At 34.1% G+C, this 19,418-nt stretch overlaps 1 protein-coding gene across 1 annotated transcript in view; it reads left to right on the top strand.

Moving 5' to 3' along the window:
- LUZP2 (leucine zipper protein 2) overlaps positions 1-18,979 on the top strand; it is a 562,275-nt gene extending 543,296 nt beyond the window's left edge. The window contains exons 11-12 of the mRNA XM_063671046.1: positions 17,530-17,607; positions 18,748-18,979. Coding sequence (XP_063527116.1) covers positions 17,530-17,607; positions 18,748-18,852 — 183 coding nt within the window. The 3' untranslated portion in view covers positions 18,853-18,979. The remainder of the gene's footprint in view (positions 1-17,529; positions 17,608-18,747) is intronic.
- The last annotated feature ends 439 nt before the right edge of the window (positions 18,980-19,418 follow it).

Raw genomic sequence — 19,418 nt, 5'->3', positions numbered from 1 at the left:
TGCTTTAATTCTTAAAGTTTTATTCTTTATTTCTGAGAGCAGGAATAGAGTATAATTAAAAATAAACAAAAAGCAAAAGAGGACATTATCTTTTTGTAATCATTTCAGTGATTATAAATTTAGTCATCATGCCCTTTTGAAAAAATCATTCTAAATATACTACTTTATTTCCATAAATAATTTCCAAATGGGTTATCTGCACTGAAGTCAAACACATGCATGTATCATAATGAAAACCTTCTGAAGCATTTGAATGCCTTAGTTAGATTAGATGGGCTGATTGATCTGATGTTTCTGCCTTGAGGGGGAAAAAAGAATAAAAGGCGTCCTTCAAGGTAAAAGTTACTCAAGGCAGGATGAATGCTTGATTACTGAGACTATTTTCTTTCCCTGTTAAATCATAAACACAAAAGGAGGAGAGGAAAAGAAACAAAGAACTGGGGGGAAAAACTCCAGCAATAAATTCTATGGCAATGTCAAGATTTTGTAATGATCAGAATTATTATGTTGACCACGGAAGTGTAAACTTAAAGTGAATATCAGTGCTTCTATTATGATAGGAATCAAACTATTGGCAATATAAAGAAATTTTGATTGAAGGAAAGGAAAGCTGAAAAAGGGTGGTGAAAGATAGAACCTAAATTGAGCACCTAATATATGCAAGATATTCTATTAGGAACCTTTGTATGTTTTTAAAAAATGTGATCAACTCTTCTGGCATCTGATTGAGGTAGGTATTATTTTGTCTAGCTTACAGGTAAAGAATCAGAACCTCAGTAAGTTGAACTAACTTTCCAAGTTAATACAACGAATGAAGGTAAAAAGAATTTGTCTTCATTCATTAGAGTTGCTATAACAAAATACCATAGACTGGGTGGTTTATAAACAACAGAAAATTTATTTTTCACAGTTCTAGAGGCTAGGGAATCCTCGTTCAAGGCACTGACAGATTTGGCGTTCAGTGAGGCCCACTTGCTTAGGGATAGTCATCTTCTCACTGTAATTTCACATGGCAGAAGAGGTAAGATGATGTCTCTGAAGCCTCTTTTATAAGGGCACCAGTACCATTCATGAGGCTCTACTCTCATGACCTAATCACCTCCCAAGGGCTACAACGCCTTATCCCATTACCTTGTGAGTTAGGATTTCAACGTATAAATTTTGGGGGACATAAATATTCAGATAGAAGCAAAATTCTAACCTAAGATGGACTATCTCCTTATTCACATTGCTGTGATTACCTTTATTATCTCATTTCACTGTGATATAAACATTTTGAAGGTAAATATCATTATCATCATTTAACAAATGAGATAAAATGAGGTTAAATTGGTATTTCCCACTTTGCCATAGGCAAATGCTGTTCTGTGATTAAGTTTTCAACAGTATAAATAAAAAGAAAAGTGATATAGAATAAAAAGCCATATAACAACATATTAGTGGATTTTCCATTAATCTTTTATCTTCTGTCTTATCCTCATCCTCCTCTTTTTCCCATTCCTCTTCTCGTTTCTTCCTCTTCTTTTTTCTATTTCTCCCTCTCTCTGTCTCAGGATAATTTATGTTGTCATTGGATCCTTTGTCTATTTTTCAAATTAAAATTTTTATCTGAAATATTGCTGAAATATAGACATCTATTTTTTGTTGATTTATTTTCTCCAATGTCAAAATTTAACATTGGCAATTTCATTGTTATTGGTGTCTAATTTTATTTTCCAATAAGATATCAAAGGCCAGGAACTTCAATGTTTATGAACTTACTCACATTATCACAAATAATAGGAAACAGAGTTGGGACTCAAATTCATTTGTACATGACTCCAAAGCTTATTCTTCCTGCCTTACTGTGGGACTCCTAATAATGACTAGAGACATCACAGGATTAGAGTCTCCTGCACTACGCTGTGATTGTGTGTTCTTTTGCACACACAGAGATTATGTAATTACCAAGGTTTGTCTCAACTAAATACTTTCGTTGTTACCATGATTGCTTTTGTGGTCATATGATAATATTGTGTCAGTTGGCAGTTTATTGCCAGAAATCACAGAAACAAATAGGTTATTCTAGAGGTGTTGGTGAAGATGTGTATCTCAGAGGCAGTGTTTAATCATTTTAATAGATGTATTTGTGGCTTATCCCACTTTATAATTTACAGACCCAGCTGTGTTTCTCCCTAGGTCTCCTGTATAATTGAATGGGTGAACCGCATATTGAAGCAGTTGAATTTGTGCATGCTTTCCTGATTAATTTGCATATTTTATTACATGAATTTCCAGATCTTGGGTACTTTACTAATTAGGTTGAATTTTACTTAATTGAGATGATGAAGGTATTTTGAAGACTTGTACTACTCTTTGTATTGTTTTAAATAATTCTCCAGACTAATATTTGATATTTTTTCTTTTTTTGACATAAAATGATTCTTTTGAATAATTAATCCATCATTCACTGCAACTTATTATATCTCTATCCATTCTTTCCCAAGTAAAATTATATTCTTTAATTATACATGCATAAAGAGAAATAATATCTGAACTTTTGCTTTAGTTCAAGAAAAAGAATTTGAGTTTGAAATTGATACGGAATGAAGACCTTAAGTTTTTAGGCACTTTTCACATTTAAATGTTATATTTTTATGAACCTGTATATTGCCCTATATGTCAGCTGTACACAGATAAGCAGTTATTATATAGATGGAAATATTCATTGGAAAGTGACGTATCAGTCACACCCCTCAAGAAAAGGGAAAAAGAAGAAAGGAAAAACAAAAAATGAAAAACAGAGGGAAGGGAGAAGAAGAAAAAGGAGGGAGACAGGAGAAAGGAAGGGAAAAAGGGATGGGGAAGAAGGGAGAGGAGGAGGAAGGGAGAGAGAGAGAGAGGTAGAAATAATGGATATAGAAATGATAAAGACGGAAATAGATAGTTACAACAATGGCCAAACAGATAGGTAGGCTTTGTTATTTTGAAACCAACCTCCAGGGCCAAGCACGGTGGCTCGTAATTGTAATCCCAGCACTCTGGGAGGCCTAGGTAGGCAGATCACTTGAGTACAGGAGTTTGAGAACAGCCTGGAAAAACATGTTGAAACTCTGTCTCTATAAAGAATACAAAAAAAGAAAAAAATATCTGCATGTGGTGGCATTTGCCAGTACTCCCAGATACTTGAAGGGCTGAGGTGGGAGGATCACTGGAGCCAGGGAGGTTGAGGCTACAGTGAGCTATCCTCATGCCAGTGCACTCAAGCCTATGTGACAGAGCAAGACCCTGTCAGAAAAAAAAGAAAGAAAGAAAGAAAGGAAGGAAGGAAGGAAGGAAGGAAGGAAGGAAGGAAGGAAGAAAGGAAGAAAGAAAGACAGGAAGAAAGAAAGGAAGGAAAGGAAACCAACAAAATGTCAAAGCACACCAATAAAGTTGTGTGTCCCTCTACAACTTTATCATTGTGCTATGACATTTGACAATACTGAGTTTAATATATTTTATTTTTGTCAGTTTTATATACATTTCTTGCTTTGTATTAGTGTAATATTATCTATATGATTTCATATTATATGCTACCAGATTAAGCATTTTTATATTAATAAACATTCTAAAAATGTCTTAATTACCACAAAATATTTTATTTTATCATAATTTAGTTAATCAGCATATTTTTGTTTGACCAATATCTTGTTTTATTTCTGTTATACAAATCACCATAATGAATACCTCTTAATGCCCAGTTTCTTTTCTTTTTTTGTTTGTTCATTTACTTTTGTTTTAAATTTTGTATTTTTTTTCAGAGAAAAAATATCCCAAATTAAAATAAAATTGGCCTTCTGTATCCCTGCGTTTTACATCTGTGGATTTAACCAACCATGGATCAAAAATATTTGGAAAAACATACAACAGAAAATAAAACAAAATTTAGTGTAACAACTATTTACATCACATTCCTATTATATTAGGTTCCATAATTAATCTAGAGATGATTTAAAGTATATGGGAGAGCATGTGTAGATTATATATAAATATAACATCATTTTATTTAAGGGACTTGAGCATCCATGGATTTTGGTATCTGTGTGGGATGATGGAAGAAATCTCCAGCTGATATTGAGGGATGTCTGTACACTGAATTGTGAAAATATTTAAAGCCATTTATCCATCTTAATACAATATTTTCCAAAATATCTGTGTGAATATATTTTCACACCAGCATTGTAAAAGAGAGAAAGGGAAAGAGAAGAGAGAGGAGTCTGCTTCAGCATGTTATAGCCAACAGTAAATGTATAGTTTTTGTTTATTGATATGTTTTATAAGAAAAATAGTTTATCATTTTAATTATTATTTATATTTTGTGTAATTAGATCATACCATTTTATTCAGTGTCATGTGGATGGCATAGCATTAATGCAAATGCATCTGAGTAAGTTAATGTAGAACCACATTTCTTCCAAAACTGAATGGACCACATTAATCATTAAACAACCACCATTGGTTAAATATATAATTTCAGAGAGTGGTCCACAATGATAAAAATACATTTGATTTATTGAACATGTAATGTGTATCAGGAGCTTTATTCCAGGTTCTTTGTCTTTATTTAACCCCACAAAAACTCCATGAATACAATTCAGTTTCCCTATTAAATAAATGGTAAACATGAAGAATAGGACAGTCAGACACAGAACAGGTGAAAAAACCAGACTCAATATTAAACTTTCTGAATGCAGATCCTGCACTTCTCACTGCCTAGGGACTCAATTTATCTTCAAATATCTTGTAAGATAAACATTATTACTTCAACTTTATACATTTTAAACATGAAGGAAATGTAGCCTAAATATATTCCCATGTCTCCCTGTTTACAAAGCACATATTCTTTCCACTAGGTTATACATTTTCAATTCACATACCATATAGTTTATTTTATTGTTTCTTATCATTCCACCTGTACTGATTTCCTTGATGAAAAAGAAACATATTATACAATTATTATTTTCTGATAATATCTATATTGGCATTCATATTTAAAACACCATTAATATGCAGTCTACAGAATTATGTTGACATTTAAATAGATGGTTTATATTAAATTATGTATCTACTGCTTTATATTTGCTTGTTAAATATAAATTTCCTGCATGATTAATTTCATTATCTCTTTCTTTATGTGTTAATGATGACTCATAAAATACATGAGCAGCATGTAAACTTCTTTTATTAACTATTCAAATTTTCAACAACTTCTCATGTAGACTTAAAAAAATAAAGCATTATTGTCAAGCATTAGAAGATATACTTAACTTGTGAAACTTGAAAACTAAATTGGCGTACCTACTCTATTTCATAAAATCTCATGGAATTTCAAATTTGGTGTAGGTCTCAGAGGTGACCGAACCCATCCATTTCATGAAAATAGCCTAAGATTGTGGCTGTTTTGGCTTAATATCAACATTTCCAGTTCATTTTATTTTGGACTGTCTCTCAATTTAAGACATGTTGTTCTTTCCATTGTCCCAATCTGCTCTCTCTCTTATCCTAGGCACATCACTCAAGGAACAGAATATGCCTAGCCCTTCTCCCTGCATGATAGCCCTTGAAACATTTGATAGTACGTCTTAATTCTCCATTTGTTGACATTTGTGACTTTGTGAATTTCTAATGTTCATCTGAAAGATAAAAATCTCAAAATCTCGGGATATTGAGATTTAATACGTTAGCATTTAAAACCATAATCATAACCAACTACTCAGACCAATCTCTAAATCAGTGCTTTGTTTGGAGATAACATTGACAGGCATAGTAAAAAAGAGAAACATGTTCTGACATCCTACAAAACATAATTCACTTAGTGAATTCTTTCTTAAATATTTGAGAACAAAATATGCATCTTAAACTATGGGAAAGCTGCTTGAAAGAGCCAAATGTTCTTGTTGTCAATGATGATTTTGGTCATGCATTGTCTCTGGGTTGTCCTCTACCATGTACCTGGGTCCCACAAAGCACCTGGCACACAGTCATCACCTGGTACATCTTTATTAAGGGCCGAGTGAATGAACCTTATTAACATTACCTGCCGTTGTCATAATTGCCTATAACATTAATCCTTATGTTCATCATTATCATTGCTGCTACAATATGTAATACAGAACACAGTGGGTTGAGTGGCACTGAAATAAGTGCATTAAATATATGTCCTTATTTATCCCTTACAAATATTGATGAGCAAACTTGTTCCTTGTTTTAAAAATATGAAAATTGAGATTGAGGAAAATTGAGTCATCCAAGGCCACAAAGCTAGTAGATTTAAGAATTTAAACATTGACTAAACATAGATTCTGTCACCTATGGGGTTTAACCTTATTCTTCTTTGTCATGAAATCTCTTATGTGAAACAGCACTTTTTGTCCGTTTCCAAGAGTCACAATTCCATTTCAGGTTTTGCCAGGAAGAATTAAAAGAATGAAATTTCAATAATTACTCCAGGTAGAGGAATCAGGTAAAGAATATATCAGTGTGACAGAACTTTTTGTGTTTGTGTATGTATTTAACAGTCATAATCAAAAGATAATCTATGAGTCAGAGAAGGTGACAGCAAAGATTCATTATTTTCATGCTCACTCATACACCTTCACTATGATTCATCAAAGTTAATCTGATGACTGAGTTCTATGACACATCTTATTTGTTTAACAAAACAGTCTCCAACCTTCTAATTTCATCCATCTTCTCTGTCTGCCTCTGCACTTACCATGCTTAGCACACAAATGGTAAGAGGAACAACAATGAAAATTTGGCAGAATCTTTTTCATGCTAACCATAAAAACCTTCCAGATTTCCAAATGAGCATTTGTTGGAAGGAGGATTTCTAGGGAAGCTAGTTCAGAGTGTTAAACAACATTTTGTCTTCTCGGGGGATTTTATTTCTTCTATTTTGTGACTGGAACAATCTCCCAACTCTTCCTATTAGTTATGCATTACCAAAGGGCTATTTGAAGATGAGGCAAATTTTCATTCACTCTGGCATTGTCCAGTGATGGTCTCAGTGGAAAGGGGAGGCATGAGAGTTGGTAGTATAAAATGATTGCATAGAGCTTTTCAACACAAGATTTATGATCTTTGGAGATTTATAACTTGAACTGCTTATTAAATGATACGTGGGCGTTTACAAAATAATGTTTTGTGATCGTTTGGAGCATAAACAAGCCTGAGCAAAAAGAGTTAAAGTTGTCCACTTGCTCATCAAGTTTGAAGAATAAGTAAAAACCTATGGCAATGACATTCGCTAAGGGGCTCTAAATGTAGCCATATGATGAGTGATCTTAAGTGTTATTTAGCTAAATTCATGCTTTATTCTATAGGCAATGGGAAATCACATATTTGTGTGGGGGAGATATATTTTCTTGTTTTGTTTAGATTGATTTTTATGCAGTGAGTTAGCATGATAAAATCCATTTTAGGAAGACATTTCCGGAGGCTGATCTGTTTGGGTTGGGAAAAGGTGAGGTTAGAGAGAGTTAAAAGTTTAATTCAACAATCCAGAGATGAAATAAAGGGGTAAATGCCATTATCTCTGAGAGAGAAAGGAAGACCATAACGTGCTGAATTGTTTTCATGAAAAATTGTTTACAGCTTACCCACAAAAAGGTTGTCTGTTTCTGTCATCTGCAAGTTTCATTTTCAAAGCTGACATAGCATGATCCTCAAAATCCTCTGAGTTGAGACATTGAACTTACATATGGCAATTAAAACTACAAAAGGTATCGTCCTTGTTGCTGTTTGTGGTGAGTACCTGTAAAGGGAAAACTCTGAAGGTTTATTATCCCTTGGGTTGAGATTCATTATCATTAAAGTAATAAAATTATATTTTTGGGATGGGAAGTTAATTATACTCTGATTACATGTAGTGTAGGTTTTAGGCACAGAGAGACGGAGGCATTTTAAAAAGGAACTTTAGAGAAGTGTTTGTTCATATCCTTTGGCCACTTTTTGATGAAGTTGTTTTTTTCTGTAAATTTGTTTAAGTTCTTTTTAGATTATGGATATTAGCCCTTTGTCAGATGAATAGATTGCAAAAATTTTCTCCCATTCTATAGGTTGCCTGTTCACTCTGATGATAGTTTTTTTTTGCTGTGCAGAAGCTCTTTAGTTTCATTAGGTCCCATTTGTCAATTTTGGCTTTTGTTGTCATTGTTTTTGGTGTTTTAGTCATGAAGTCTTTGGCCATGCCTAAGTCCTGAATGGTATGGCCTTTGTTTTCTTCTAGGGTTTTTATGGTTTTAGGTCTTACATTTAAGTTTTTAATCCAAGAAGACATTTATGTGGCCAAGAAACATGTCAAAAATGCTCATCATCATTGGTCATTAGAGAAATGCGAATCAAAACCACAATGGGATACCACCTCATGCCAGTTAGAATGGCAATCTTTAAAAAGTCAGGACACAACAGAGGCTGGAGAGGATATGGAGAAATAGGAACAGATTTACACTGTTGGTGGGAGTGTAAATTAGTTCAACCATTGTGAAAGACAGTGTGGAGATTCCTCAAGGATCTAGAACTAGAAATATCATTTGACCCAGCAATCCCATTACTGAGTATGTACCCAAAGGATTATAAATCATTCTGCTATAAAGACACATGCACACATATGCTTATTGCAGCACTGTTCTCAGTAGCAAAGTCTTAGAACCAACCCAAATGTCCATCAATGATAGACTGGATTAAGGAAATGTGGCACATATACACCATGGAATTCTATGCAGTCATAAAAAAGGATGAGTTCATGTCCTTTGCAGGAACATGGGTGAAGCTGGAAACCATCATTCTCAGCAAACTATCACAAGGACAGAAAGTCAAACACCACGTTCTCACTCATAAGTGGAAGTTGAACAATGAGAACACATGGACACAGGGAGGGGAACATCACACACTGGGGGCCTATTGGGGGCTGGGGTCTAGTGGGGAGGGATAGCATTAGGAGAAATACTTAATGTAGATGATGACTTTATGGGTGCAGCAAACCACAATGGCACGTGTATACCTATGTAACAAACGTGGACATTCTGTACATGTATCCCAGAAGTTAAAGTATGATAAAAAATAAAATATAATAAAATAAAATAAAAAGGGACTTTTATGTATTTTTCTTTCAGTTTTATAATTTAATTTAGTAATAGAGTCATGAAATAAACTTTGGAACTATAACTCCAAATATTTGAGTATTGAAACCTAACTTCTAACAAATGTTGCCAAGTTTCAACTTCTTGTCAGCCATATGAGAGAAGAAAAATGGTGCTGCCTTGACAAGTTCTGGAAGTGAGAGAGGGATTCTTATAAAAATCATATAGATTACAAATCTTTCACTGGAGGAAGAGTCATACTGATGACATATTTGAACAAGTATTGTATGTAATGATCGCTGTAGAGTGCTGTTCATAAATCTCTTTAGATTCCAACATAGAGAACGCATTGACTTCTTAGAAACGTAGACATGTTACTGCAGGATATTTACAATGTAATTGTCACTTAATAACTGCCAGATTCAGTATAAACATCTCTGCTTGAGCTACCTCAGAGTTCTTGAACTGTACCTACTCTAATCATCTCAGTATTTCCCATCTCAGCTTACCTCACAACTGCTACCTTTGATGCATCCCCCTCACTTACAGAATGTTTACTTCTGCTTTTTTGTCCTCATGACTGTATCTCAAAAAGCTTTATTCATCGCTCAAACCTCAGTTCAACCTTCATGAAGAAATCGATTGCCCTAATTAGCCATGAGTGATATTTTTCTTCTTTTCTGGATAATACAGCTCACTGATTCATCAGGCCCAAATGTGTACCAACCATTTACTTAGGGATCTTGGTAGTATATTGCAAAAAGCATTAATATTATGAGAAACGTTTTTTGGTTTTGTCACAAATTGTGTTGTTACCTGAGACTGCAACATGTGAGGTGCTATCAAAATCTAAAATATTATATAGTTAAATAATAAAATGGAAGAAAGAAATATAAATCTTTGAATGATCCCAAATTTGCAGCAAGAGACTTTGCCTCAATTGCAACAGCAATAACTTTATGACCTTGAGGATGTTATGTAGATCTGTTGATCTTGTTGTCCTCATTTGTAAAAAAGATAAAAATATCTGAGTATTGTTATGAGGATTGAATCACATGAAATATACATCAAATCAATTTCAGCATCTGGTACATAACAGATACCTGGTAAGTTATAGTGTACTAATTCATAAATTAACATTTCTTTATTTTCAATTTTCAAACCCCAGCTACACATACAACACCTGGAAATAATAACAGTTTTGATCATTTGAGCATGTTTTCCCAGTGAGTAATACACTGTATGTGTGTGTGGGTGTATAAACTAATATATACATAAAATAGCAGAAAATATATATTCTGAAAAAAATTAACAAAAGGAAAATAAAAAGTGACAGGATATACATGTCTATATTTCAATATTCAGTAGTTTCAATTCATTTTTATCAACTTATTCACTTATTATATCATATAGCTGGCAAACAATTATACTTGGAATGAAATAAAACATTAGTTCTTTAGTTGATTATACTATAAATTTTTTCTTCAATTTATAATTTTTTGCAGGAATTTCTTTTTTTTTTTTAATTTGTTGTTAGGAACTCTTATGTGAAACATCAAGGACGTTTCTTGACATGTGGCCATCTGAATGAGTGCAGTGGTGTCAAATCTTGTGTTAATTGCTTACTTCTTATTTATTTAAATAAATACATGAGCATTAACAGTTCTATTATTTTCTTTCTGTCATCCCTGTAATATGTGTTTGCATACCTATGCAAACATCCAAATGGGAGTCTACTCATTTAGGGATTGAGCTGAGTGAGGACTAAAGAGATTAGATAATAAAATCTTAAGTTGGGGACACTAAGAAACACAGAATTTTAAGAAATGAAAGAGTCAGCAGTATACATAGCAAAAAGAAGTTAAGGAGAAAGACAAATGGGGAAAAGATTTACTTATCCTTTCACCTAAATTTATCTTTATATTATGTTCACAAAATTATTTAAGTATTACCCATCCCCCAGAATTGTATTTATTTACAAATTATCTAGCGTCCACCTTCAAAAAATGTGGAGCCAGTAAATAGACTACAGTTTAATAATCAAAGCAAAGGCAAAGCAAAGATAAGATATTTATTATCTTGTCAGGTTCAACTGACAAACCAGGCCCATCTAGGTAATCTCCATTTCTATTAACTGAAAGCCAACCAACTACCTGATCATAGGAGTTATATTCCATCACATTCATAGGGTCTGCCTGTGAGAACCTATCAAGAGGAGGGTGTTATATAAGGTTTGCACACCAGTAGGTGAGAAACTTGGGGACCATCTTAGAATCCTGCCTGTCAAAATATCCCAGTTAAGTCCCTAACTAGCATTTGAAATTTTTAGAATATGTGTTGTAAAATAATTGTTTTTCCATAGATTAAAACATTTAAAGATCATATGCTTCAGATACATAATAAGTTCATATATAAGTTTGATAAAATGGCATTGTGAATGACTATGTATGGTGTGTGTGTGTGTGTGTGTGTGTGTTACTGAAGGCTAAAATTATAAATTGCATGACAAAACAAAAAAGAAAAAACTTTCCTGTTGCCCTTCAAACTTTCCTATTGCCCTTCAGTTCACATCTTGGAAAGCTTTCCTTCTTTGAATCACCTTTAGCTGTGACCTTGAAATTTTTTCTTGTGGCAGGGTCCAAAAATTCCACAGATGAAAAACAGAGCCCTATTCATGTAAACTGACATGAAACCATTCATGTAAAGCAGATGTGTATACCTTACGCTTTCAGCACAATTAACAATGGCCATGTCATGCAATTTTGTAAATTATAAATCTACTGAGGTGTGATCAATGTGTTTTATGAAACATACCTCTTTGTATCTTGATATCACTTAACACAGTTCTAATCTATAATAAACATGTAAACAGCAATTAAGTTGAAACAGAATTACCATCCTTAATTTATTTCACATATATTTATATGTCTATTTTATGTGTTAAATCACACATGATGAAAAAGCATATAAAGTTAAAAGTAATGGAAAGAAAAAAATATAACTGGTTTTAGGCACCTGAAATAATTAAACAAATGATTCTTGTGCATCTGAACTATGTCATGCAAATACAGTAAGCATATTTATTTTATGTTTTAAAATGTATAGAAATTGTCTGTGATGGATATTAATATCCTTATTTTTAGTTGATGAAATTAAAGCCCAAGGATATTGTGGAACTTCCCCTGATAGATAATTAGTAGGTGAAAGAACTGGGACTTGAACATAGATATGCCTGATCTCAAAGCCTGCGCTATCATCTTACAGAGGTTGCCACTGGATGTGACCTGCAGGCACTTTCCATCATTACACTTAAATCTCTCTGATACTCTTTTTAATATGTTCTTGTTTATGTATGTATTTATGCTTTCTCCACTAGCATATAACCTCCACTGACATCAAAGTCCTTGACTTTTTTTTATTGTTCTATTTTCAGTCAGTGCCTGGCTCATAATAGACAATCAGTAAATATTTGTGAAATGAATGATTAAAGTATGGAACTATTTTTGAAGCACAATTTGGCTTTTAGTGTTGAGGCAATTTAAGGATAAAAAAGGTAATTTATTAGATTGTCTAGATTTCATTTGTGTGGCCAAAAAGGGAAAAACAAAAATACATTTGCAGAAGCAAAAGTTATTGCAATAGTTTTCTATAAAATTATATTTACTCTTTAGATAACATTGGTTACTCTCTTTAGATCTTAGCCATAGTTGCAGTAAGTGCCTGTTTTCTCTCAGTGAGCCCACCTCTTACCCTGTAATGTAGTGTAGCTTTTTTAAATGAAGAGGTTTTCTTTAAGAATTAAATTATGTTGTTTCCAAGGGAGCTTCCCTAGAATTCCATTGGTTTAATTCTATATTCAGTGATTACCATTATAACCCCAATGTTTTATTGGATAAATCTTTAAATATATAAACACAATTTGGTGTCATCTTGAAACCTATATTTTCTCAAGTATTTTTTCTTTCCAAAGCAAAACATGAATATAGACAATTTGTTGCAGAATCAGGAGGACCAGAGAGACCTTGGGGTACAGCAGGATCTTTATTGAGTTCACTCACACCCAGCGGACTTAACATACAAACACTGGGCTCAAAACAAAGACAGTACTTGACTTTTATACACACTTTAAAAAGGCAGTGGGCTAGCTTGAAGCAAGCTTACAGTTACAGTGGTGCAAAAACAAGGGTACAGAGGCAGAACAATTAATTAAATTGTTAAAGTTTCATAACTAAGGATTACACTTGACCATTGCCAAGCAACCCAGATGTCTGTTATCTAGGTTTTGCTTTAAAGAGCCTTGCACTGGTTTATCTTATAACCTTCACTATGGTGCCTAGACAGCTGTAGTTCAGGCCCGCTCAGGCTTCTTATGACCTTCACTGTACTTTTTAGATAAAACAGAATACTTGAAGTTACTGGTTACAGAGAACAAGAATCTATGAACTCATATTATAAAACAAAGGAAAATTTGGTTTTCTTCTCCGTATGTGGAGGGAGTGCTGAGAGAGTCTCCGGAGCACATTCCTTTGTTTTCCTGGCTTCTTAGATAGTATTATCAAGATGTTCCCTGGGTCTGGGCTGTGCCCGTTGCTGCCTCTGGGACAAGTTAGCCTAATACAGGAAAGCTTATTTCTCTTTTTAATTTTATTTTTTTTCTTTCTTTAATTTCCTGCCTAAAATTTTTGTTATATTTTACCTTTATTGTTAAAAGAGGAGCATTAGTAAGAAATATTTTTGCAGCCCCTCTACTCAGCACTTTCTTCATTTCCTTTCCTTCTCTTCTCTCTACCTTTCCTCTTATTTTTCTATGTTTGGTAATTGCATCACTGTTGATTCTGTGACATAAAATAATGTCAGTGTCAACTAATCATAAATATTGTTTTGTCACCATTAATGATAGTAATAACAATAATCAAAGGAGGAGAAAGAAAAAAGGAATGATCACTATTTGTTAATCTATGCTGAATAACTGTTTATGTTTTCTAATTTTACCCTTAAATTAATTCCATAAAGAAGCAGACCCATTTTACAGCCAAAGAACCCGAAGCCCAGAGAAAAATAACTTGATCAAGGTCATCAATGGCTAAGTATCAGAGCTAAAACATAAAACAAAGTCTATTTCACTCCAAAGCACTTTTAACCAATAGTCAAAACTACCTTTATACTACAGTATTGGAAATGGGTCAAATTTGTCTTGCCTTCCTTCACAACAGTTCTCTGGAATTTTTGATGGTCTGTGTCCTGTTTGCAACAGAGTGAGGGAACTCTATGAGAAACCCATCATTTGTGTCTCATCAAATTGAGCTCTATTTCAGCAAAGGCTATAAGTTTAGTAAAAGGCTTTATTCAAGCACAAAACCTATTCAGTATAGTAATGTGGCCTTATCTCTGGTGCCTCTCTGAGACTCACTAACAATTTTATGAACCATCTTATGTAATTTCCACAATGCCTGTGAAGCACAGAAAGAGTAAATTTAAAGATACTATTCATTGTAAAATAAAAGTATCAGAAAAAGCTACAGCTGCCTTCTAGCCATAGAACATTTTCTTTAATGTTGAAATGTAGTAAGTTTTCATTATTCAGATGATCAAAGGCTTATCTCAAATAGTTGGTTGTGCTAGCATTAATGAAATATATTGCATAGCAAATCCCATAGTGTTTTCCTCATGACAATGACCTCAAGTGAAGCTTTACACATAAAGAATTTTAGGTCAAAGATATTCAAGATATCTGTACATTATATCTCCTTCTTAGAGATTTATAACATATTGTGCATTATGAAGTGAATATCAAATTTCATAGGTACATTTGAATTGCTAGCACGCTGATTAAAAATGCAAACCCCATATTTATAGGACAGAATTATCACCCTGGAGTGTTTTTTTAGCAGTCACCTCCTGTAATTATGTGATCAGATCATTCAAGATCAAAACTTTAAGATACTGTATAAGGTTTCTGAGAAGAACTACAATAAATACAACTGTTGAACGTTGAAATCAATTTTTCCCTAAACTTAAATGACATGAACTCCACTCTTACCAAATGCATTTTGGGAAATCCTACACTATGCAAATTACTTTCTGTATGAACCACATTTTTTGAGCTTGATTTCTTATAATTAGTTAATTTTTCAAAGGGTAAATGCAAGAATAATAAAAACAACAGCCAGTTGGTTTATTAGAGCAAAACAGAGTGATTATAATATTTCCAGAGAAATGTGAGGTTCCAATTACAAATCATACAACAAGAAATTTTTCCTTAGGCAGTGTAGAAGATTCCTCTATGTATATAAAGGAATACATAGTATTAGTATTTAGAATACTTAAAAAGTATTTAGAATTAGGTAGTTAAGAATTCAGCTATTGATTTTTAGTCTTATAGTGACAATCTCTCTTTTTCTGTATACTGTAGGCTTATTTAGAAGAACCAATTGTGTATAAATTGTGCCTAAATGTGGCCATACAAAGAAAGCAGGCATTTATGAAAATTCTAAAGTATTGAACTATTTCATGGCCAATATTTTTAAATTATTTATTATTTATTTAGAGATTATATATCGACCACTTTTTGGTAGGCATCTAGCTGTGATCTAGTGGAGATAAATGTTGCCCCTGTCTTAAAGTTATTCACAATATATTGGGGAGGCAGGCATGATTACACATATAAAAACAATGGTAAGTGTTAAAGTTGTTATAAGCATTACCTTTAGTGCAGGGAAGGGTGACTGAGTCTGTCTAGTAGTAGAAAAGATAAAATATGGCAGAAATGAGTAGCTGGTTTTCAGGGGCCTGCAGTGAAGGAAGTGGGGTAGCACACACATGGGCAGAGAAATATACAGATACATGGTTTGTGTTCATTTAAGAGCAATAGGTGTGAGAACAGAGGGAGCATAAAAAATAACCTTTAAAAGCTGAATTACAGTAGGTTTAATCTCCTATAAACCTGTTTATTTATCTTCTACTCAGAATTTTTAGAGTTTAAAGTCAACTTAGCTCTCTATCCCCTGGTTCATCATTTGGAAATAAACTTATTTTTTTGATGTCAGTGGGTCAGTGGTCATGAATTTTATATATAATTATATATAAATATAATAATTATATATATCCTTTTTTGAGACAGGATCTCACTCTGTAGCCTAGGTTGGAGTGCAGTGGCATGATCACAGCTCATTGCAGCCTCAACCTCCTGGGCACTTCAGAAGGTGATCTTCCCACTTCAGCCTCCCAGGTAGCTGGGACCACAGGCATGTGCCACCACACCCAGCTGCTTTTGTTTTTGTTTTTGTTTTTGTTTTTGTAAAGAGAATGTGTCACCATGTTGCCCAGGCTGGTCTCAAACTCCTGGGCTTAAGCAATCCACCCACCTCAGCCTTGCAAAGTGCTGTGATTACAAGTGTGAGCCATTTCACCTGGCCTAATGTTCACAAATTATTCAACTCTTAGGCTCTGTCTTGCACGTGGAAAAGATTATGAGAAATATAACAAATGCACACACAAATGCAGATTCTTACACTACATATGTTGCTGTTAATTTAAAAGTATGTATATAATAAAGAAGAAAGACAGGAAGAGAGGAAGGAGGAAAAGTATCAGTAAGTAAAAAAAGAAAGGGAGGAAGGAAGAGAGGAGGGATGGAGGGAAGGAGGAAGGGAGGGAGGAAGGGAAAGAAGAGGGAAGGAAGGAAGGAAGGAAGGGAGGGAGGAAGGGAGGGAGGAAGGGAAAGAAGAGGGAAGGAAGGAAGGAAGGGAAGGAGGGAGGAAGGGAAAAAGAGGGAAGAAAGGAAGGAAGGGAGGGAGGGAAGGAGGAAGGGAGGGAGGGAAGGAGGAAGGGAGGGAGGGAAGGAGGGAGGGAGGGAGGATTGAATATTTTAACCCTGGTTTAAATGGAAGTGAAGTCCAAGTGGAATCCTTTTTTTTTTTTTTTTAATTTATTTTTTTTCCATTGCTAACACTTCATCTTCCTTTAAACTGGTGAAGCTTATAAGTAAGATCAGATATTCTGGCCAGTAAAATGACTGAGATCTTAGTTCCAGAAATATTATCTTTTAAAAAAGATACTGAGGATTTTATGCAAGACAGATTGGTGGTCATATTACATTGCTTTCTAGCTTGATAGTTTTATAATCTTTTATTTCTTTTTAAATGTTTTACAGGAAAATAATTTTCCATTGGAATTGTACTTCTTTGTAGTAGCTGACTGCCGTAAGCACCGTTGTGATCCCCTAACCAGTCACAAATGTTTGCTCTTTCCTTGAAATCCCACTGCTGTGGTGGTGATTTTTGTCCCTAGCTTTTGCCTTTTCAGTATGGATCAAAGTGATAGAATCTTCTCAACAGGAAGAATTCAAGAGAGTGTTTCTAACCACCCCCCCCCCCACTTTCTTTCTTTAACTTCGTTGATGTATTTTCAATTGCTGCTTTTGTAGGAGGGCAGAACCTGTTCAATCAAGCACAAAGAAAGTCCCCCAAGTAATGCCACTGCAGAAACCAAGCCTATCCCACAGGTATGTGTTTGTTTTATTTTGATTATGTCAAAAAGCACTTATTGGATCCATTGTATTTATTTATTTTTATTTATTTATATTATTTTTAATTTTTATTTTTTTTTTTGAGACAGAGTCTCGCTCTATCTCCCAGGCTGGAGTGCAGTGGCGCAATCTCGGCTCACTGCAAACTCCACCTCCTGGGCTCACGTCATTCTCCTGCCTCAGCCTCCCGAGTAGCTGGGACTACAGGTGCCCGCCACCATGCCCAAATTTTTTGTATTTTTAGTAGAGACGGGGTTTCACCGTGTTAGCCAGGATGGTCTCGATCTCCTGACCTCGTGATCCTCCCACCTCAGCCTCCCAAAGCGCTGGATTACAGGCGTAAGCCACCACACCTGGCCGGATCCATGGTATTTAACACTCTTCTCTCTTGCTCTAGCTGGGGCAGGATGTTGTACTTGCTAGTACTATATATAAAGCCATGGTGCCCCTGGGCTTTTCCAAGGCTGCTCTGCTTTCTACTAAGCTTTTGGCTTGACTATATGAGGCCCTCAGAAGGTCAAGGGTGAAGGGAGTTCTCCCTCACTTGCACCCTCCCTCTCACAGACCAGGAAACAAAACAAAAATAAACAGGAATGATCAAACAGGCATGTATTTCTTTTTGTACAAAGGAGACTAAAGAGGATTTGAGGAAGCAGAGGAGGTGAAAAGAAGTACATATTGCTTACAAGAACAAACAAAATAAACACAAGTCAAGAGCTTAATTCTGAATTTTTATTTGTACTGTATTATACTTGACCAAAAATATTGTATCATTGACATTCTTAATATTTATTTCACTAAATACTGAAATGTGGAGTTAGATTTAACTTATTTTCAAACTTTGAGTTAGATTAAACAGAATTGAATGGTTTGGGCAAAGTTTTTTCAAAATAGTTTTTGAAATGTTTTGCTGTTTATAGACAAAATATTGTTATGTACTTTTGTGAAATATAATTAACATCTTCACATTTGTTTCATTTCTGCCCAGTGTTCATTTTCTCTAAGATATTTGTTGAGATCTATGAATTTCCATTCTTATTGTTAGACTTTTCAATTTTTACCTTAAAATGTGTTTATTTTGATTCTTCGAATTGTCTTTTCTGTATTGTTTCACAGAAATTGCAAATGCCTCCTTGCTCTGAATGTGAGGTGAAAAAAGCCCCAGAAAAACCATTGACCAGCTTTGAAGGGATGGCAGCTAGAGAAGAAAAAATATTGTAAATACTAAGAAACTGTGTTAAAAACGTCCATTTGCTATTGTCTTCATACTCTTTTTAGACCACAAGCTTGATGGAAATGCTAAGTTTCTAAAGCATGCAACTTTTTCACAATTTTATGTAACTTTATAAAGTAGCCTACACATTTTCAAAGATTCCAGACCAATTATAATCCTTAAGCAATAACCTCATTGAATTGAATATCCACAGTCAGAAATATTTTGTTGTCAACAGTAAATTGCCCCATATAAATTGGTCTGGTTTAACTCAAATGCTATCTAACATGTAATTCTCCCAGTTCATTTGGATATCTAGTACTTCTATGATATAGTTGTCAAAATCAACTGGAGGATAATAAAATATTGTGGGTTCTCAGCATTCTTAGAATCCAAATTACAACCATGTCAGTAAGGGTTTGGTCCACATGAGCCAACCTAAATACGTTGTTTTAGTATTCAGGAAAAAACCTGAAGTCATTTTTCCTCAAGGTTGGAATTTGTGCCAACCTAAATACGTTGTTTCTTTGATGGTGTTTATTGCTATTGGTATTATTTTGAACTAATAACAATT

The sequence above is a fragment of the Pongo pygmaeus genome, chromosome 9 (genome assembly GCF_028885625.2).
Source record: "Pongo pygmaeus isolate AG05252 chromosome 9, NHGRI_mPonPyg2-v2.0_pri, whole genome shotgun sequence".
NCBI lineage: Eukaryota > Metazoa > Chordata > Mammalia > Primates > Hominidae > Pongo > Pongo pygmaeus.
This window is presented reverse-complemented; position numbering and strand designations above follow the sequence as displayed.